General features: G+C 28.5%; 1 protein-coding gene across 3 annotated transcripts in view; it reads right to left on the minus strand.

The window, feature by feature from the left end:
* LOC112592540 (protein numb-like) overlaps window positions 1-24,554 on the minus strand; it is a 37,138-nt gene that overhangs the window by 10,374 nt on the left and 2,210 nt on the right. The window contains exon 1 of one of the 3 annotated variants that reach the window (XM_025336628.1): window positions 13,712-14,277. The exons of the other annotated variants lie outside the window; for them this stretch is intronic. Coding sequence (XP_025192413.1) covers window positions 13,712-13,873 — 162 coding nt within the window. The 5' untranslated portion in view covers window positions 13,874-14,277. Of the gene's footprint in view, window positions 1-13,711; window positions 14,278-24,554 lie in introns of those variants that run through there. 3 annotated transcript variants of the gene reach the window in all.

Consider the following 24,554-nt stretch of genomic DNA (forward strand, 5'->3'; position numbering starts at 1 on the left):
GTTCACACCACTTATCTAACCTTTTAAGTTTTAATACTTATAATTAGTAAACTATTCATCTAAAGTTTGATTTTTTATTAATCGAAATAATGGATAAAATATTCTGCTTTAGAATAAAGAACAAAAATTACATATTGTACAGCATTTTTTAACAGCTTAAAATGATGTAACAAAAATAAATTCAAAAACGATAGTATCTTTAAAATAATAGTGTCTTATATTAAATGAATCATTTAGTATACATGGAGCTATAAAATATTAATTTTCCAATATTATAAAGTCGGTAGTTTAATTACAAATCACAAAAGATATCTTGAATTTAATTACCTATTTTAGATACCAGGTCGGACAATACGTTTTGAATAATATCTAATGCTTTAGTTAATAAATTAAACTACAAGTACAAATTAGACCAGCAGGTAAAAATTGTATCCGAGACCATACTTTCAATATAAATTAAAAATTTTGTAACTTAAGAAAATACAACACACAGTTTTGAAAATAGAAGAAAAAAAACTATTAAAAAAGATTACAAATTCAGTAGAAAGCAAAACGATAAATTCAAACTACCTATTTACCCAAAAATTATTATTTTTTCTATATTTTACGATAACTTTTTTGAGACTGCAATTATATATTAAATATATTAGGTATTAAACATTACTTTAACTTGTTTCATATTAATTTAAAATTAAAACAACATCAATTTTTTAGAAAACGAATTTTACACGGCAATTTGCGATTTTTGGTATACAAACACAAATTTTTAAGAACATATTTCAAAATGTTATAATGTATATTAATCCGAGCATACCCATTTCTAAATATGGTCAAGTGAGTATTTTTTAGCAATAATTTTTACAGATTTTTACCAACTGGTTTAATTTTAATTAATTTATTTGATTGGATACAATGAAAATATAATATACTAATTTTACAAACGTATTTATAATATTATTTTTAAATTTAGAATTCTCTTTAAGAATTTTCCCTTTTTATAAGGAAAAAAAAGTTAGTTATATTATGAAAAAAACATTTTTTTTTTTTTTTACTATTTAATTAAGATTATACTGATTATAGTGATGTATTTTTTAAATACAAAATAATTAAACACATAAAGTAAAATACTATTTTATTATTTTTTCAGCATGTAAATTTGTCAAAAATGTACTTGACCTGCAAATTTATCCCGTTTACCAATTTCCCATTCAATATTATTGCATTATTGTCGTATTTGATGAGGACAAGTGTGTCCAAAGATCATACACAACTACTTGCAATCAAGTAGGTACCCATATTCTATACACAAACTGCAGCGGAAGTATAACTTTCAAGTATCACTTATTATAATAGTACACACGTATATTAAAGCCTTTAAATTATAATATTTGTCATACTATTTTGATGGACAAAAATTATTTGTAACGGTTTTTTTTTCTATATTATGTTATTTTAAAAACAATAGAAATCAACCGAGAAACAGTGTAACTAGTAAAAACAGTTTTTCTTCTCCTTATATTATTAGTACCCATAGCGAAATATTTATCGAGCTTCGGGTGTATTGCGTACACCATCATTTTACCACATCCGGGTGTGTTCAAACTTTACTCATGTCTCATATTCATATCGAATGAATCTGTTTTAAATATTTCATTACGTATATTATACACGGACAGACCACATCCACTGCAGGCATAAATATAATATAGATCGTAAACATTACGTACATTATAACATTGAGATGGTAACAAACACGTTTTAGCAATCTCATAACTGCATAATATTATATATTATATTTATATATACAGAGTATTATATTATAAACATATAAATTAATAAAAATTATAATATGCATTATATTATATTACCACATGTAGGTTTTATTTCTATAGTAGATAAGATTTGACAGTGACATTATAAAACGTTTAAACGCATAATTTATTCACACACATATTGTATAGACAAACACATTAATTTCTTATATTGTATATTTTTTTTCTCTCTAAAAGTCTGCTACGTCAGTTTAAAACACGAACAACGTGCTATACTTTCACCGATTCTATATTATAGTATATACTACGCGATGCACAAATGGTAGCGTAACTTGTCTGAATATATATATATATATATATATATAATACTATCATGGCAAGCGAGCAATACATAATAAAATATATAATTATTAGCAAGCTTTCATAAAATCATTGCAACAACGAAAAGAAGATATTGGAACCGTGTGCAAGGGTGACGATCATTTTCTAGCTTTAGTTGAACGATTTTTTTTTTATTCTCTCTGAAACGAACAGTTCCATTACAATGATAATAATAACAACGGCAGTTGCGATAAGGGCATTTTTTTATTTTTTAAACTCATATACCACTACTTATAGTTCCCACGAGCTATCTCCGCGTAGGCAGACGAAAGAGTATTAAAGAGTATTAAACACGTGTCGCGTACGCGTGCGGCAGCACTGCTGCAGACGACTGCATATGCAATTTACGCTTCCTATATTATACATTCTTATTATATATACATATATATTATATAGCTTTTATTGTATACGTTGGCCGATGTTACGAAGGATTAGTGCCAAAATCCCAGTCTATAGTACACTTTTAATACACTCAATCGATAATTTACAAAATAATATGCACGGAAAAGGCGAAACGTTATATACAGACAATTTATATAATACGCACTTAACAGCACTGCTGTTAAATAAGACGTGTACTGTATATTATATTAGTGTTTGAAACGGGAAAATAGTAACATCTGGTTAACATATTGTAAATGCAGCGAGTTTAATGTATTTGGTCGAACGATGATTTTCAAAAAAGGATTAATGCGGTCTTCGTGTACGTAAACAAATCGACTAGATTGCAATAGAACAATGTATTGGATCTAAATATTATATTACACAATACCTACCTATTTGTTTGATACCTGTAATACATAATGTGTTTTTCGTGAATAAAATAAATTATGAATTCATGAATTATGGTAAATAAAACATTTTACGCTTAGTGTTAAAATGTGTGTGTGTGTATTGTCTACCTATCCGGACATCCTGTTTATACATTTATACATGACAATAAACGTGAGCTAAGACAAAATCGACAGGTTTCTGTACATTATTATAGTAGTACCTATATCTGTATATTAAAAATGATCATTATTCTTATAGTTTTTTTACGTGATCGAACATTTAAATAATATTTGATATTATTGCGATAATAAAACGTTACGATAGTCTATAGGTACTATAGGTAGATAATTGAATAGTTCTACACTTCTACATAAGAAAAATTATATTAGTTTTTTATTTTTTAATAATTCACACGCAACGGGCAGTGACACAGTTAGCAAAAAAACTGTGTGAAAATACCAGAAAAATGTCCTTTTTGGTTTGGACCCTTAGCTATCTCAAAATATTAGAAATGCATCTGTTCGTATTCCCATAAGAGGGGGGTTCGCCGACAACAAAAAAGAACCATTATAATACGTTTATATAATATATCGGTGTCTTCAGGACACGGGACAGAAACGCTACCTGCCGTATGAATGGCGTGTGAAAAATTATACAACCAAAATAAATTTAATCACACGAACATTTGTGTATCATATACATACATTATATACGTGATAAAACGATATGTATAATTTTTAAGCCCCCCCTCTAATAATATCTTTAATTGTGTATCATATGTTGTCAACTACTGGCGGCTAGTATTCTTTCAAATTATAACCTCGAATAAGGTATCTATAGGTACACGAATATACGTATTATTAATTATCTTTTATACTCAGTTACAATTTTTAAGAACAAATAAACACGATAAATCAAATTACAAAATAATGTTTATTTTTTTGTATTATGCGTTTAGTGCCTGCAATACATAATACAGTCGATGGAATAAAATATATATTACTAACACTAAATATAATTATCTATTAAAATGTATGACAATATTGATTTAAATCTGGCAGTGCTCATTGAATTTAATTATAATGTATAGGTATTAGATACTGATATAAATTATAATTAATACATAATTAATAATTAAACATAATCAATTATTAATTGTTATAATTCATGGTTTAAATAAAATTCTGCTCTCCAACATTTGTAATAAATTTTTCAGGTAGGTATAATTAGCTTAACGTTAAAACGAGATTAAAACTACTACAACGTCTGTAATTAAAGCGACAATTGAATTGAATTTTAATAATTTTACGTAAGGATATAATATATAGATAAGTATAAGCTATAAAAGTATTATACTTAGAGTAATCGCGGAATAATCAATTAATTATAATATTACTAATTATCATTGAAAAAAAATTAATTATATAATACAATTATATATATATATTCATTCAAATAACGATAACTATTAAACATCATAATATACAGTATAAAAGTATGAAACATACTATAATTAAGTCGATCATCTGTATTTTGACTTGGCTATGTAAAATATAACGTTTACTAAGTATAAAAATTATGTACTATAGACATTATTATAATTTATGTCAACGACTGTTATGCGACAATGACAAGTGACGCATTGTGAGTTGTGACAACATATTATTACTATTCACAATATTAATATAAATATGGTATATAAATAGGTTAGCTGATGATTTGAAAATATTATCTTCTTTAATATTTAAATTTTTAATGTTCATATAATATTATACACATGGTACATATATATTACTTATTAAACAGGTGGTGTACCAAAAAATAAGTAAACCTTAACAATAAAAACGATAAAAAAGTGTTTATATTTTTTATTTTTTAAATACACATTAAACGTACAGCACTGGACAATTCATTGGACAGGTATGTCCGATATTTGATGCCTATAACTAAATAGTATTCGCTTTATAAAGAATAATATACTCAACTACTAAAAACTGAATGCGTTTAATGAATCATTGAACATAAACCAGTTGTGACTCAGTATATACCTATATTTTTAGTGATATTGAATTGATATACACACTATAAAATAATAAAATAATGTGAAGAATTTAAATTACAAATACAAAAATTATGTTGTATAAACAATAAATTTACTACAAAATTATTTGAAACGGACTATAGTTCCAATAACTTGTTAAACAATTATTTATAACTGTGATTTACACAAATTCATCAGGTGTGTTAGCCATCATAAACAGTTAGCAATAATGGGCTATGACTTATCTAGTTATGACCAATCTCTCCCAATTTAATGAGTCATAAGTGTGAGTTTCTATAACCAGTGTTGTTATATGTAAAATATATGAATAGGTATGAAAAATATTAATAATATTGTAACGCGTTGTCAGAATGACAAAACAATTTGAAATTTGAGTAATTGTTTTCCGAAATTCGTCAAATGATATTATAATATTTAATTTTTATTTAAAATAAAACGACTGATAATGATTATTTTAAATGACAATATCAATTAAGATTTTGATTCAAAGAAATATATCATACATACCTATAAATCATACATTTTTTACATTTTTAATACAAAAATATATTTTAATACGTACATAGATGTAAATTGTACATCTAGTCAAAATAAATAATAAACAGAAAACACGAATAGATAAATTATTCATGGCTATTTTCAGTTGATTTACGTCATAACTAGGCTTAGTGTCTTAATCTCTCGAAAAACACATAAATATGCAAATTTTTTTACAGAATAATTAAGGAAAAATACTAAAAATCTGGATAATAATGCGTATTTAATACTTCAACAAGCAAAAAAAACTTAAAAATCTTTAATAAACAACATAAAATTTAAGATTTAAATTCTTTATTATACTTCAAATAAAATTTTGATTTTACATTGTTAACACATATATAATAAATGAACTACCTATATAAAAAAATTGTAAATGCTAGAGCAGGGGTCAGCAATAGGCGGCCCAGGGAGAGAAAATAACTAGACCGCCAATAATATTTTTATAATGCTGGTTTTCCGCACAATATAATATATTTGATCTATTTTATGATTTATTTGGAGATTATGATGGTGTTCATTTTTTATCGCTGTTTACTATAATAGTTACAATAATACAATAATTATTAACTCATATTTAAGTTTTTACTGGCTCTCGAAAATGTTTTTCCAAATTTTCTAGACCGCCAATAACCTAATGACAAACTTTTAACAGTTATAAGATTTTCATTATTAGTCTAGATAGAATACTAAATAATGTAGAGCGTATAAGATATTAGATAATAATGTATGACATAAAAATATTATACTAATTAATATTTTATTTTTTTTTACATTGCTAAAACAAAATAAAACTGATAGTACCTATTTATATTACATCGTATTACAATTTTATCGAAGTATAAATAAATAAATTATATCATAAAACAAATATTAAACAAAAGAATATTTATCGAAAAAAAACTATAGGTATTCTTTATTTCTTTATTATAACTTTTACCTAACCTACAATACAGAAAACCGAAAAACTAAAATTCAATTAAAATTAAAAATTCCCATAGGGTATTTTGTGAAATTAATAACATAAATAATCATTTAGATAAATAAAATGTATCCTAACATTTCATTAATTGAACTTCATTTAATCTATTTAATTTATATATATATAATAAAATAACTACAATATTACATATTATAATATAACAATAAAAAAAACATTTTTTTTTTTTTTTTTAATAACAATTTAGGGACAGTTGATTCAGAGGCTAAGATGGTTAATGGATCTCTGAAGACTTCAAATTAACAAGTACCCAACACATATTACACTATTTAAATTTAGTAGTTTAGTACATAAAATAATTGTTTATTTACCATATTTAAACTCAATTATTATACGTCATCGTACATTTAGTATACGAACGTGGATTTATTAAATATAAGAAATTCATTAGGTATTTAATATTCGAAAGTCTACACATCACTACATTAGTATGTTGTTCATAATATTTTTTAATTCGTGTAAAATGTTCACAAATTAAATACCTATTACCTATTATAATATTTTACTATTGTCCATGAAATACCTCCCCACACCAGCAATATTGATATTGATAATAATATATATAATTTTTGATTATTTTGTCATATTATGTACTCGTGTATACATATTTTAGATCGTAAACGCTAGTCGATGGCGTACGTTTATAATAATAATAACATCAAATTCAATCGAAGTGAACACGGTTATTCGCGATGACCAATCGCCGGGCGTGAACGCTTCCTAACACGACGATCAAGTAACCATCGAAACAAGGTGTACCGCCTATGCCTCAGACTACGACGACGACGACGACATTAAACATTCTAACGCGCTACATGCGTATACAATATTATTATATAATATCTAGGTATCAGGTACGAGTATCTACGTTATTTCGTCAGTATATAGATAAACTCGAACAAACTATCGTGTGCGTATAAACTGAACGAAAGCAGGCGGTTACGACAAACCTCGACAGCTACAGGCTTCTATACTACGCCTACACCACGACTATATAATATACCATAAACACACGGCATTATTATTATTATTAAATATATCGACGCAGCGACCAGATGCTCTTACAACGATGCTCACTCGTCGCACAGCTGCTCCGACACAACAAACTGCAGCACCGGTGGCGTGTTTTAAAAATAGTATCCCCCCTCGTGATCATTAGGGTTGTGTAAAAATTTTTTTTCGTGCAGACCTGCCATACGGACCCGCTGCCTGAAATAGAAAAACACGAAAATCGATTTTCTCGTATACGTGTACCTACGCATAAATAATATGGTACCTACGTGTACGACCGCATCATCACAGTCAGCCGTTCCCCCCATGTGAACGACCTCGTGAAAGCCCCCGCGCGCAAGGTCAACCGGCGGAGAAACATTCTCGGAGAATAAATAATAAAATATATATGTATATATAATAATAAAACGAGAATATTAGCTTCGCGTTGAGACGCGATTGCAGAAAGACCGGCGACGCCGATGGACCGGAATAAAAAAGAGAGAGAGAGATGAGATGTGATAAAAATCTGTCGACAAAGAATAATATTTTTTAACTACGGCGATAGATCGCCGTCTAGTTTTTTTTCTATACCATTTGCTAGCAAGCACAGTTCATCTATATATTATAATAATACTATGTAGACGTATAGATAGATTTATCGTTGGATAATTATTAAATTAACTGCAAAACTGATCAGCGATCAACACAATGGCAGTAACGCCAGTAAGACGAACAGTTGTTTTTTTGTCAAATCAACCGGAAACGTGTAACGAAGATGTGTGTAGAAAAACATTTGTTGGCCTGCCTATAGGCATACGAGGAGGCTGTTTGCACGGAAACGTTAACGGATGTCGAGACGTTTTCTGTCAGAGACGCTACATATGAGACAGGACGTGAACCGCGTGAATTATGCAATAGGGGTTGAATGGTGCGCGCGCCCGTGTGTTAATAGACGTGCGCTTATATAGCAATATAGGTGCAACTCTAAAACGTGGAACACAAAAGACTGCAGTGACGACATACATCAAGACCAGTGTACATATACCTACATTTGTACCTATACGATCTCAGAGACGAATACGAGACTGCGATCAATGATCTACCTGTTATAATAATAATAATAATATAGGAATCCAATAATATACATAGTATAGGAGACGGACACAAACGGCGACGGATTTCGTACACTCACCCCTATACATTTTATACATAATATATCTAATACATACATCATACATATATTACGAGGGGAATACTCACTCACCCTTATATTATCCATTGTCGTCGTATGAGTGAAAGGGGGAAGTAAGACAGTAGTTGTAGGTACCCATATAGCAATACGCTGTTTTCTTGCACACCGCGATCTCAAGCTGTTTTAGATTAACGAATCGGAAACGTGAAATAAAAACGGCGGATATCCTGTGAGTTTTCGTATACTTAGACGAATACATCGTTATTATTTGATTCGAACGCATTGTCGCAAAATATTATTTTAAGCAAATTTAAAAACAACAACTTTATTAACACTTGATATTTATACTATTACTAATATATATTATATTTATTTGATCTACACGTATCTCATTTTCGAAAAACAATTCATGGACGTGGAAAAGATTCATTTTTACAGTTTAAAGTCAATTATACGCTATACTGTACACTGTAGTTTTATTGCGGAAAATACATTTTGTCTACTTTTTGATTTTCTTTTTATTATTTAAAAAATATCTATAAAAATATATGCAAGATGAATTGATAATTTGACGTTCTCAATTAAGAATTTATTAATTTTCATATTATGTTTACCTATATACATCTATATGTCGCATTGTACATGAAACTTGCATATGTATAATCAAATATAATAATTATCACCGTTTGAAGTGTACATGTTTGTTATCAATCGTACATATTTTATAAGCGACATATTCGTGTAAACATTTCTACTACCTTAAAAAGTCACCATTACAATAATATATGCATAGTGTGCATGTCTAATTTTTTTATGATGGTGGGGCTATGTTGTAGTTTCCAGAGTCCCTACCATTTGACAAAATTCAAACGCCATGGTTGTGGAACATTCTTTAGTACAATGCTAAATAATGAGATTTTTAATTTTTAATTAATTGTTTACGTTATATGAATTATAGTATATACTACGCAGTTTTAAACATTTTATTAGCTCTGATTTCTGAACTAGCGATAATTTTTATTCATAACCACTATAACTGGTCTTATAGTTTATTAAAGCATATTAGAATCTTCTTAACATTTAAGACGACATACTTAAAGACTTAGTCACTAATCGCGATAAAAAAAATAAAACAAACAAATGTCACCTATTTACCGATATTGACTTTATGACATATCACTTAAATTCGATTAAAATCAAGTAATAACATTATACCTATATCTAAACATGATACGTGATAAGTAAATGAACTGGCAGTAAATATTATACATTTTAACATGTATAATAATACATAGAGGCTAAATTTCACTACGCAAATAATATAACATCAAGGGGTATTCTAGTATTTCAATTTAAATGTATTCGTTTAAGAAATTCAAAAGACAATACTATGTTTTTATTAAAAAATAGAACAAAAGTCCAAAAATCCTACGGTTAAACTTTACAATATATTCTATAGAATACATTAAAATTCCACGTTACACTAAGTATCAAGACTATTCGAGGTATCCAGACAGACTTACTAGTCTTTATAAAGCCTACACCAGTGATGCTCAACATTTTTATCATAAGGCCACAATAGTAAAATCATATTGCCTTTGTATAGACCACCAATATTACAAATTAAAAAGATTATTCTATCACTATATTAAATCTATATGTGTTGAATATAGGTATACCAATATTTTGAAACAACTACAAACATAAAAATATTTTGTAGTTAATACGTGGAAATTTAAATATTTTGGAAATACCTAAGTAATGGTATTATTTTGTACATTAATATTTGTATAGGTTAATAGTTGAACGTCACTTGTCTGGGCAGAAGACTGCACTTAATTGTTCCAAGTATTCGAAGGTACTTATAGAAGTGATTAAATGAACAAAAAAACATCAATCGATATTCACGTCGTTGAAGACCCTAGTATCAGTGATGGTTCTAGCGTATGAGCAGCTAGCCTACCAAAATTTCTGGTGCCCCTTATTTTAAAAATGTAATTTTTATACAAAAACAAGATATTTTATCATTTGATAAACTATGATGATAATTTAAAATTATATTATTATCATTACATCGATGACAAACTTACTAATATATTGCTCGTATACCTATTGTCTTTGTGACAATGTTGCTACAAGAGCCTGGCAATGCTGTTCTAGCATTGATAGAACGATTAGAGATTGGTATATAAACTAAGATAGTACTATCTTAGTTCATAATTTGGCAGGAGCAAACGTCACTTAACGTCCGGAACCTTAGCTATTTTCATAATAGCCGGCATAACACGATAACAAATTGTATGAATATATAACTATTGTATTGTTTTTTTTCTCATTATGAATTGTGAATTTAGTTCCTAATAATTTAATATAATGACGGGTATAATGAAGACATTTTTAATTCTATTTTCCAAACATAAGACTAAAAAAACAGTTAAAGAAGACACATCAAAATCTTCACCAGTACATACGAATGAATCTTCAGCTAGTAAAAATACCAGTGTAAATAGTAATATTGCTTTTAACCTAGAACCGACTAGACAATCGGTAAAATCTTTAAAAATATTAAACTTAGATTTAAACTATGATCAACCTTCTATACAATCAAATATTGTTTATCCTTACAAATCCGTGGGTAAAAATAAACGGTACTTTAATAGTACTTGGTATAAACAGTATCCATAAATTAAGTACTCCATACAATTTGATCAAATTTTTTGTTATTATTGTGAACATTTTTGCAACCAAGTCAACTCTGTAATCTTAATGCTGGTAATCTAACAATTCATGGCTATTCAGACTGGAAACTTATAGGCAGTATGATTAAATTACATGATAAATGTGACACACACAAATTAACATTGGCTTAATTTAAAGAATGGAATAATTCTAAAATGCAAGGCAGTGTTACAACTATGATTGACTCACAAATAAAAATTGAAGTTGCAAGAAATTTGTTTGGAAGGACATTTTTGAACAACAAAAAAATTTTCAGAGCTTTTAAAGCTGTTTTGTATCAAAAGATTTCTCTATTTTTCTTTTATTTAAAATCTTTATTACCTACCTATTATAATTAATATTATAAATATTTTAAGCTACATGTTAGGAGATGGAGCAGGGACCTCCTAATATCTTATAACTTCCAACGATCTATTCCTCGCTGTTCACCTCACTCTTATTCTCTACTAAGTCATAGATTAACATAATCCGTGCTCATGCCAAGTGTTGCTAGTGGGTGACTTCTTACCCCCGTACTATCCTGTGTTTTCTTTCTTTCTGCAAATACGCTTATTGTGCTTTTAGTATAGATTGTGTAACTCTTATAAAAATAAAAATAAAGCTATATGTTATGATGTACCTATTGCTAATATTTAAGGTATTTATGGAAGCCATAAGTATAAATATTTTATTAAAAAATATCGTGGGGAAGAGGGGGGGGATAAGGAATATTATTCATAGTTAATACCTAATTATAAATCTACTTTTGCCTGTAAGAAAATGTAGTCCTAGAACCGCATCTGGCAATGTTAATTGTTATAAATTGTAACTATTAAAAACATTATAAACTCATACAAAAACAAAAAACAAAATTGAATAACAAAAGGAACCTCGAGAAACGCACACAATTACGTAAAATAAAGCAAAACATAGAAACGAAACGAACTAACATAATATAACAATATTATGTATATAACGTGTAGTATTCTCTTCACTGAACACGCTATTGACTATCAAAGTTCACATGGTCCCAAAAATGTTTCGACATCACGCGAGAAACGGATTTTAAGGTAGTTTGAAAGAAAAGGAAAATTATTGCACAACTACCATTAATATTTTACAAAGTACTTACATAATACTTGCCTACATTTTTTATAAAATAAAATAAACTTAACTCTGTTTAAAATAAATCAATTATTTATTTTCGGTTGTTAAACTTTTAGTTTTTTTAAACGTGTGTCTAACTATTACTTAATAATATGCAGTGGCTGTAGTTTGGGCAATTAAATCTTTGTGTAAAATAAAATACAAATTTTTTGGTTTAAATTTAAAACCATTGTAGGTAGATGTATAGGTACATAACACAAAGATAATTAAATTTGAATTTGAATATGATTTTAACTCAACGAAGGTATTGTTTTTATAGAATCAATTGGAAAAAACTAATCGTAAAACGAATTCTTCAGTATTTTGTCAATTTATTGTAATTAATAAATTAACCAACTATTCGAGCTGAAATACTTATCAACAAATAAAAATAAATAATTTTATGTTGGTTGTAACTTTATAACCAGTCAACTATCTCTCTCTCCTCCACCCACCCACCTACCCTACCACACAACACACAAAAACCATTGATTGAAGTGATCGACGTCGTAACGCGAAACGTGTTGTGCACAACCTGCCGAGTCGTAGCCGATTTATTTCAGTTGTCGCTCGTCGCGGATCGCGCGATAAAATAAATCTTTGCAATATCCGTATTTTTTATCGGTAAAACGCCCACCCACCGCAGGCTACGCAATATCATACATACATAATACAAACAATGTGCGTCGGGTGTATTCTCGAAACGTGAACACAATAATATTATAGCGCAGGTACATTAACTACACGGGAATAATAATTTATATTATTAGCATAATAGTATTATTGCACGGCGGACTACGGAGCACAAGGTCGCGCCCAACCGGTATACGCGTGTGTGCGCATATCATAGCACAATAATATAGTAATAAAACCTAATAACTAATTATATTTTACACGGTCGTGCGGACGAGACTATATTGTAGTGACGACGACGACAAACGCGGATTTTCGATTTACCGTCGCCCGCGGGTGACATCGACAACGACGACGTCGTCGTCGTCGTCGTCGCAGTCGTCGTTACTCGGGACGGCGATTAGCCCGCGCGTCCCTCATAACGGACGGGTTTTACTGGGACGTCGTTAATACTATTAGTACTATTACAATGCGTTGTCCGTCGTCGCGGACGATCGTCGTACCTTGGAAGATTTGCTGTGCCGACAACTGGCCGAACGCCGGAACGTCGAGCCCGCGTGACCGGCGACCCGGTCCAACGGTTCGTGATGCGACGCCGCGTTACCCATGACTTTTGGGCTGAACAGCAGTTTTCGCGAGAAGATTTTTTTGAACGACAACGGCATCACACACACGCGCGCACAGACACAAAAACACGCGCGACTCGCCACCGAAACTAATCACGATTTGAACACGTCAGACGACATTTGCGGATAAAAGACGACACAAACCCCGAACTGAAACGAATATTTATAATTCGTCGACGGGAGATAGATATTATATTATGTTATATCAATTAAACAGGTGATACCGTGTTGACCGACGACGCGCGCGCACAAGACAGTGAAACCGCGGAATTTTGCCGTGGACTCGCGTTATTTTCTTATTATTATCAGCGACGTTGACGGCGAACGGGGAAGGGGTGTGGGAAAGAAACTCGGCGGCGTGATACGAGGACGCGCGCCTACGACGGCGACGGCGACGGCGACTGACGAACGACGGTTACAAACGGGCCCGTGCGACTGTCGTCGACGCCGTAGAAAATTTCGTAACGTACATTCCCGGAGAACCCCCTCCACACGTCCACCGCCCGGCCGTGCACCCCAACGGTGCGGCGACGGTGGCGAGTAACCGGTTTCCACGCGCACGCGGTGGGAACCGGCAAGGCGGCGTTCACACGCCAACACACACACACACACGCACACGTGATTCACATCGCATCGTTACGCGTACGCTCTCGCGGTCCTCCACCGACGGCCGTATACCACTCCTCGACGCGCGAACCCCCACCAAAACCCCTCCGAGACAACCACCGTGTATCGTCGTCCGTGCAGCGCGCGCTCTAACCTCCTCCACGCACACGACGACGACCACGACGCGGTCTGACCGTCCGACCGTTTTTACACCCGCCACGGACGTGTAACCGACCAATGACGGCGGCGGCAACGCCGGCGATTTCAACGGATTTCCGTACGCGCGCAAATCAGAGGGGTGTAGTACTCTATACAACCGACTTTTTCCGACCATTGACCGATATTAATCGTACTGCGTTGGCGCTCTCCCAAGTCCTGAACGACATTTTTAAGATAGACACTTATAGGAAACGACCTATCGACTGTATAGAAACTACTTTGAAAACGTACCTATTATACACGTCATGTATACGGAACGCCGATCACACGTGATAATATTCGATACAGTAGATATCCACACTTGTGTCATTCACATGTAGCGAGTAATGACAGTTGTGTAATAGTTAAAGAAAGGGGGTAACTTGTCTCCCTTGAAATTCTAGCGGTTTGGAGCAAAGGTATCGTCATTTTGCCCTTCCAGATATGCCAACAATATAGAAATCTTGAAATCTTCTAAAGTGAAGAAAGAATACAATTCGTTTAACTCGTGCATTTACGATATAGCTGGTAACAATATTTTTTCCTGCAAATTATCGCATAACATTATACTCGAGGAAATTAATTTGACGTTTCTCGCGTTGTATATAATATGTCTTGATTTTAACGTTTACCATACTATCAAATATCTAGGCAACAAAAATAACTCAATAATATTATTTCATGAATTATTATGATTACAGGATTATCGGCAACAAGTATTAGTGAAGTATTATAGCACCTTTTTTTTAATGAACTTATGTGCTTGATATTATTTAATGATATGTCATATGTGGGTACTCTTGATTTGTTTCCAAGCCATAAAATGAGTTTCAAGACTAATCTAAAAATAAAATAATTAGGTTGTGGTATAGATTTTGGTGAATAAATTATTTCACACTTTGTTTTTTATCCAGTTATGCAACTGCATATAAATATAATAATTTATAACAATATCGTTTTAATATCTCTCATCAACTGTCACTATTTTTTTATTTTTTTTGTAATGTCAATATAGGTACCATAATTAAATTAGTATTTTAAAAGTATTTTTCAACATAATATTGCCCTTGTCATTGAAATTCTCTCGAAACCGTTTATTATGCGGGAAACTAATTGGCTGTAACGTAAACATTTGAAAATTATTTATTTGAAAATATATTTTGTTGATAACGTAGTTATTCGAAAACTTTTTTTATTTGAAAAGCGTATTTATTGGTATATATAAGCGTAGGTATGCCTTTGTAAATTAAACCGGTGGAAAATATGATTTGGAATCATATTTAATAGAAACATATTTTGACGGAATACTATTATTGGCTCAAATTATCCAGAAGCATACATAATCAGAAAACTATTCATTTCGAACCGTACACTAACCTAATAATATAAATTACCAATGAAATATTCTTCATAAAAAATAAGTTTCTGAATAAATTTGATTTCTACAAAATATTGTTCAGTACATAACAGACTACGCAGTTTCAACTTCTTAAAACACATTTACATAATATATGTTTCCAACACAATATTTTCCACATGAATTAGATTTTCGAGCGCATTTGTTTTCGACATGGTGACATAATATTATATTTCAAACAAATTACGATTCCAATGTTATATGATGCAATAAAAATTCAGTTCTAACAAATAACAATATGTGTTTCTAACAAGATTTATTTTTCAATAAAAATAGGATTCAAATGAATAAGTTTTTAAATTGTTATACGCGCCCACTTTGTGCACTCGATAATAAATAAACATATACATATAGATTATATATTAATATTGTATATTTAAAAATTTTTGTATGTTATAAAACATTGAATTTCAATTAATTATGTTTGTCTTTTTATAAAAATCGATTTGATCTTGTTAGGAAAAATCAATAACTTTAAAATGCATTTTGTCTTTGTGCCTAAAATAGGAAATATTTTACGAGATTGCGTAGATATGACGTTTATATCATATTATGGCACATTTATATTAAACTCTATAATTCACTTTAAATTTCTATTCAGTTATTCGTCTTACAATTTTTAATTTAAATTAATATTATCCTATAACAATTATTTTAGATTAGAAATAAAAATATAAATTGGTAGTAAAATATAATATATGCTATTTAAATTATTCTTTTCAAAAGAATAATTGAAAACTATAAAAAAAAATAATTACTTTTATAATTTTATCTAAATTATCAATTCTCAGGTAAAATTTTAAATTAGTCAAGTATAACATATTGATATTTATTATTCTTCAGTATCTGCATCAAAAATGAAAATAAAATCATTTATCAAATTAAAGCCTAAATTTCTAATATTTGAACTTTAAAAGCAAAGTACCTATATAGTAAATAAATATTTTGTAATCTTTATTAGTTTTAATTTATATTATGTTACCTTTTATTTTAAATACAAAAGTAGTCTAGCCTAGGAGAAAAATTGTATCAGTATTAAGGTGAAATAATCCTATTATTAAATTTTAAGGTACAAACATTATCTGTGTTCTCTAGTTAGGTTAAGGATTTTTACAGTATTTTAATTTTTAAACGAGTTTTGAGTACATAATATATTAATATCTAAAAATGCTCATAATTCACTCATTATTAAAATAAATAAAATCTATAAAAAAAAGTTTAAATCTATTTAAAATAATGATATTATGTGACAATATATACGTTGGTAGTAAGTTATTTAGACACAAAATAATAGATAAAAAAGATTACCCAAAAATTATTGTTGGATAATCTTTTTATTATACTTTTGACGTGATACCTATAAATATTTTTTATGTTGATAAATCTTAACACCAGTTTTTTTAATCTCAGAGGATTTCCTGGGATGTTATCAGAGTCAATGTCATGGATCAGTAGGTTTAAATAATTTGCAAAGCAGAAGCGAAAGAGTTTATGTATAAACATATAAATGTTGCTACTTCTGAAACTGTTTGAAATTTTTAAGTCCTATATTATATTTAGAATATATATATTATTATTTAAATTAAATATTTATAAAAAACATGAATATATAGTCATAATATGTATGTAAATGCGTTTTATCATCCCTATTTTTTTCACATGACATAATCCCAATTTATTTTTTTGAATATTTTTTGACGAATTTCTACACTTAATACTATAAATATTGCAGTAACTTTTTAAAATACCCTTTATAAACTAAAAAAGTATTAAGCTTAAAAAATATATTTTATTTAAGATACGAGATGTTACTATAATAAAACGGGATTATTTTCTGTTTAGAGCATAATGAACTCTTATTGCTGGATAATTGTGACATAGGTACATACTACATAGTTCTCAACTAAACAAGACAATACATCAAATAACTCCATTTTAATCTCTTTGAATTAATTAGTTCGGATTCACGCGTTGTTTAAAGTGAACAATATCTTACAAAACTGCCGAAATGATGCCTAATTTAAAAGTCAAACAGCTTATCAATTTAAAATTTCTTGTTAAATTAAAAAATTGTCCTACAGAATACCTCAACATGTTTACCGAGATGTATGAGAAGGATACTATGTCACGTACTCGAGTTTTTGAGTGGCATAAGAGGTTTAAAGATGGATTAGAAGAGGTGGAAGGTAATAATCATCCTAGTCTTCTTTACATATCAAAAACTGATGAGAACATAAAAAAAAAATGAAAAAATATCCAAAACGATTGACGTTTCAGTATTGAAGGCAGACAAAAAAAAATAGTTCAACAAATTGTATACAAAAATTTACACATGAACAAAGTCTATACAAAAATGGCACCAAAACATCTCAGTTAAAACCAAAGAGGCAATTGATAAAACATTTGCTTTGACATTATTCTAGTACTCGAGCATCCTCCAAATTCGCTAGATTTAACACCTTGCGACTTCTATTTATTACTAAAAATAAAAACTACGTTGAAGGAGACTCATTTTCAATCCGTTAAAGAAGTGAAGACCAAAGCGGTGGACTTGCTTAAGAGTTTGATACCTGATGAGCTGCAACACTGCTTTAAACAATGGAAGAATCGTATAAAACCATGTATAATTAAGTGAATGAAGAACATAGAAGGGGAAAATTATTATAATTTTCAAAATAAATAACGTTTATAACGAAAATCTCGTTTTTAAATAACCACACTTCGTATAGACAGTGGCGTATTTTCAATCATTTCTTGTAGGCAAGGGGGAGTTAAAATTTTTAAAAATCATATGATAAAACTTATTTTTAGGGCTGGGATTTTGATGCAAAGGTATCTTTTTTTCTGTTGTTTCAAAACGTTGATTCGTAGCTGTAAGTATAAAATATGTTTTGGGTGATACTGATTATTTTATTTTAGATTAGTAATTTTTTTTTTTTTTGCATCTTTTTTAATTTTTTGATTGAATCAATCTTAAATGCATTTATAGGGAATTTTTGACGATTGTAGAGCATTTTCTTAGTTTTTAGAATATTTTTCACAATTTATTCATAAAATGAATGAAAATTGTTGTAATTAACAAGAGACTTTCGACGAACTACCAACGCTACAAACAATAAACTATATAACACAACAATTTATCGTCGATAGTAAATATTTTATCATAGATAGGCCTTTACACTAATAATTAAGAAAAAACGGGAAATCATTCATTAAACACATAACAACGTACAATACTATTAAAAATTAAAAATATACTTCTGTTGTATCATTTTTAAACTTTTTTCGAATTTTTAAGCTGTAATGAATAAAATTTAAGTACATTTTTATAGTGCATTTTTGAGATTTTTTAGAGCATCTAAATTCCAGTCCTACTTATTTTAAACAAGGAATAAAGAGATAAAATGAATACAAACAATATTATTTTATAATTGAAAAAAAATGTCACAATTTTAGTTTAATTACATCTATTGGAATATTAGTACAATAATTTGTCAAATAAAATAATTAATACAATATCATCTTTTAGTTAACATTTTTCTTCATTTTAAATTTTAAATTAAAAAAGTTAAACGTATTTTCTTTTTCACCAGTTCTTCAATTACCCCTGTTGGTGTAATTTTTTTTTTAAATATATTGAAAACATAGCTAACCGTATTCCTAAATTAAAAAGATTATAGATACTCCACACCAAAATAACCCAACTGTCTTAGACAATTATATAGACAGTCTGTCTATATCGTTCAATTATCAGAAAACCCGTAATAAAATATTGATTTAACACCTTCAATATTTCGGCCTTTTTGTTATCGTGTCGCCGTAACGAATTTCCGCCCGATCGACTACGTGTAAACATCGGTCAGTGGTCGCCGACACTCTACTATTATAGTTTTTGTGGATTTGTGGACAATATTTTTATAATTTGTTTATCAAAAACTCTGTACACACATACTGGTTATGTATTTATTATATTTTATAAAAAATATTTTAATTAAAAGCTTCTACGACGTGTTGGTGCATAGAATCTATGCCTTAGATACATGTTTTTTTTGTTCTGGCGGGGGGAGGAGGGTTGAACCCGGGACCACTACGTATGGGCAATGGGCATTATTACCTACTACATATCAATACTATCCATATAAAATACAAGAACAAGATAATATTGTACAAGAGAACAATAATATATAAGAATATGAAAAATTAAAATGTATATACTGCTAAAGCTAACAACTGTAATTTTTCTTATAATGATCAAAAATTACTATACCTACCGGCTACCTATTACTTACTGTGTTTTTCCACTAACAGTCCATTTTACTGTTATTGCACGGGTCAGTGCTTTTATAATAAAGCGAATGGCAAAAACTAAAACTATATTATTGTAGAAGTACCGTTTTTATTTCTAATTCAAGGTCTTTAGGTATGTTCTACTACTAAAGAAGATATAATATTCAAAATAATTTACGTATAGTGCACTAATTTTCGTACTAATAAACACTTATCTTTTTAAATAATAATGATAAAAACTTAATTGATACTGATTAAAGTAATTAAACCTTACTCTCCATAGTCTTTATAATTTCTACTAAAAATATTACGTAAAAATTCATGTTATATTTAGGTATCTCTACAACAATACCGTTTTATTATCAGAAAATATTATTCAGAGTTTTAAAACCAAACTAAGCCTTGCGGTTGCACGTGTTTTTATTGTTATCGTTACTCGGTTAAGTATACTACAAAGATTTGAAGCGTAACTCATTTTAGTCATATATTAACTATATTATTTACCTAGCATGAAGGTTAAAATGAAAAAATTATAATATTAGACTCAAGCAGTCGCGATTTCAGAAAAATATTTAAATAGTGGAAGGGGGTAAAAAACGTAATCTATATAAATTATAAATCAAAATTCAAATCATTTTAAGGATATATAGGGGGGGGGGGGGGGTTAATCCCCTTAAACGGCGCCCTGTTAAATACTTTGAATCAAAATACATTAGGCACGTATTGGTATTATAATTAAAATTCTATAAAGGTCGGTGGTACACACTGCAGCGGTGGCGGTAAAATTATATTGTCTTTCACCGCAGTTCGCAACCTTAAATTGTGACCGGCTTAATTATTATTTATTCCACTGTAAAAACAATTAGTCATTAGGTACGCAAATTCACAATGAATAAAGCAATATCATTTAAAAATCAAAAATTTAACGTAAAGATTTTTTTTTTTATCATAGGTATTTCATATTTTTAAACCGATAAAAAATATTAATTATATGGCTATAAAGTTTAAACTAAATTATTTAAAAACATCTTTTGTTTAAATTCTGAAGTTGTTAATTTAATATGGAATTGTTAAATTAGGTAATATCATAAATGACAATTATATTATGTGCCATTACTTGAACAGTTGGACAACATAAAATATTCACTTTCACGCAACCGCATACACATTTCATCTAATGGATGTAATCCAAAATGTCAATACCTATATCGAGAAAATCAATCTAATTTAAAACTAACACAATGAGAGAGGGGATATTTATTTTCAAATATTGTTTATTGCTTCATACACGGTTTACTATCACACGCATATTATAAACTAAAATATACTATATAGGTATAAGTATATACACTATACAATATAACTATAAATATTAAAAACGATATACAAACAACGGCCTTGACCAGAATATAACGCGTTTCACATTTTTCTTAGGACTATTTCTTGAACTGAGATTCAAAACAAAGCATGGAAATGAATATTTTTATTTCCAACATTGTAGGTGTGGATAAATATTTATTTATTTTTCAGTCTTTAATTAAGTTCACAAACACAGCCTTCTGTATATTTAATATTAACCATTATATATGAGTGTATGCACAATACATGAGTAACGAATACTCATGTACATAATATATGACCATAATGCTGTAATATATTAAGCAAAACATCAAAACGTGGATTTATTATTATTTAATCTTTATAATACATAATATTTTATAGCTTGTTACTTGAATATTTATTACATTGATATCCTATAACAGAGCATAGACGTTTATGGTCTGATAAATCATAAAATAAATCTGCACAAAATTAATTGTAATAAGAGTACAATCATCTCGCGCACTCGGTATTAATAGTCCACATTTAGAATAAATAATTGTACTTTTTTAAGGAAAATATTGCTTGATCATATTTTCAATAGAAGGGTGATATGAAGATAATGTTTAATTTGAGTAGATACAGAATATTAAACAAACTCATTGAAATCTTCTTTTACAGACAATATGCATATTGCAGTATTTTAATGTACCTATTAAAGCTATAGTTATCAGATAACAATATGTATAAAATTCATTTTTATTTTTTTAATGATTTGAGATCGCTAAATTCTTTATTAAATTGATATTGAACTAATTTTTATTTATTATAATATATTAAAACTTTAAATTAATAAATCAAACCAATAATCGAATATAATATACGTTTAAACTCATTCTTAGTTTGACATAACTATAATTTATAGTTTAATTTTTTTGTATAGGGATACAATTCAATTATATTTATGACTTTTTCAATTTATTTGTTAATAAACAAATGATTGAGTACCTACCGTTTAAACTATACGACCTACGTACTACACAATATGGGTAATATGATGGGTGTTGGCGCCATTATAAAATCATACAATATTAAATAGTGTGTACTGTGTAATAATGGTTTGATTAATACTACCTACTAGTACTTAAAGAATGACTTGAAGGGACGTGTTGATTAAAAAATTATCGATTCTGATTCTTGTGTGGTTGCTGCTAATTTGCTGTTACCAAAATGCCTATCTCAGTCCTTCGTATTGTAAATGTTTTTTTTTTTTTTTTTTAGTTAATAAATGCAAGTACGGAATTATTTTTGATATGGATCAAATTATAGGCAAGAATTTGAGCTATTTACCTAATAAATAAATTAAAATTAAATAATAAATTGCTCTTAAATACATTTTTATTTTTTAATCAGTATCATTTGCGTAAAAAATCAATTATTATAATATTTACGTTTCTACAATTACATTTATATTAATATATGATTCATTAATAAACATTACACTTACAAATTTAATTTTAAAGGCTTATAGCTTATACTAAATTGTATTATTATATTATATTACTTACAGTTTGTAGACAATATCGATTATTATTATTATTATTATAAGATGTATCTAATAACATATATTATTTACTATAGTAAATATATAATATATTATTATTTATTAATATTATAAATGTATTAGTGTATACTACAGTTAATATACAACAACATTTTTAAGTATAATGTATAACGTCTTGGTTTTAATAACTGTTCAACTGTTGAATAATAAGTAAATATTATTATTGTAAATATTCGTAGTGTATTTATGTATATATTTTTTTTTATGAATTTACAAATTACAACTGCTAAAGTTATTATCCGATAATTTTAATGTATAAAGATTTATTTTATTACTGAAAATTGTAAATATTTACTTAATAGTTTTATGCTTATATTGTTTATAATTTAATATATAATAACTCAAAACAAAACATAATACACTCATAATATTGTGTTAAAATAATTAATAAAAAACAATTTAATAAGGTATATTTATTTATATTATAAATTTATAGTTTATATATATTACTTTAACTAACTAAAAAAAATTAAGTTTAATAAATATACAAATATTAAAAAGTAGGTATAGGTACCGCCAGTACCGGTACCTATAATAGCGTATATAATAATGTATAAGCAACTCTTGAAAATAATCACGTGTTTATTCAAGTGTTACAAATTTTTAACTGTTCAATTTTTATCATGCTATACTACTATGATGCTATAGATACCTATACTGTTGTTTTTTACCAACTAACAATAAACAATTCAAATAGAGTTCATTTAAATACAACTATAAGCTATCTACAAAACATGAGCAAAATCGTGATAGGTATTAAAAATTAAAACACTATAAATTATAATTTATAATAGTAGATAACTAAAATATTAAATAATAATAATAATACTATACATAATATATAATAAGACCTGAAATGCTAAATAATTAATATCCATATTTATGACGAATATTAATTAGAGGATTTTACATTGAAAATTGAGTTAAATTAAAATTTATAAATTTTTTCAACCAAGAAATTCATAAACAATCCACATTTCATTTAAATTGTGGAAATTTTAATATATGAAGAAAAGAATAGCAGTAAAATAAACTTAATTCTACTTTTAAGTTAGGTACTATTTAAAAGCCACAAAAATAATTAATATATAAAAATAAATATTCAAAAATATTAATACATTAAATAAATATGTAATAGCTTATCAATAAATGTATAATACTTTTGTATAAAAACTCGTAATTAAAATTTTTTACATGCCCACTTTAGTATAGCGAATAGTGATTGATAAGAGATATTATCGATAGATAAATTTAACAAATAATATAAA

The sequence above is a fragment of the Melanaphis sacchari genome, unplaced genomic scaffold (assembly GCF_002803265.2).
Source record: "Melanaphis sacchari strain LSU unplaced genomic scaffold, SCAv2.0 Contig178_pilon_pilon, whole genome shotgun sequence".
Taxonomy (NCBI): Eukaryota; Metazoa; Arthropoda; class Insecta; order Hemiptera; family Aphididae; genus Melanaphis; species Melanaphis sacchari.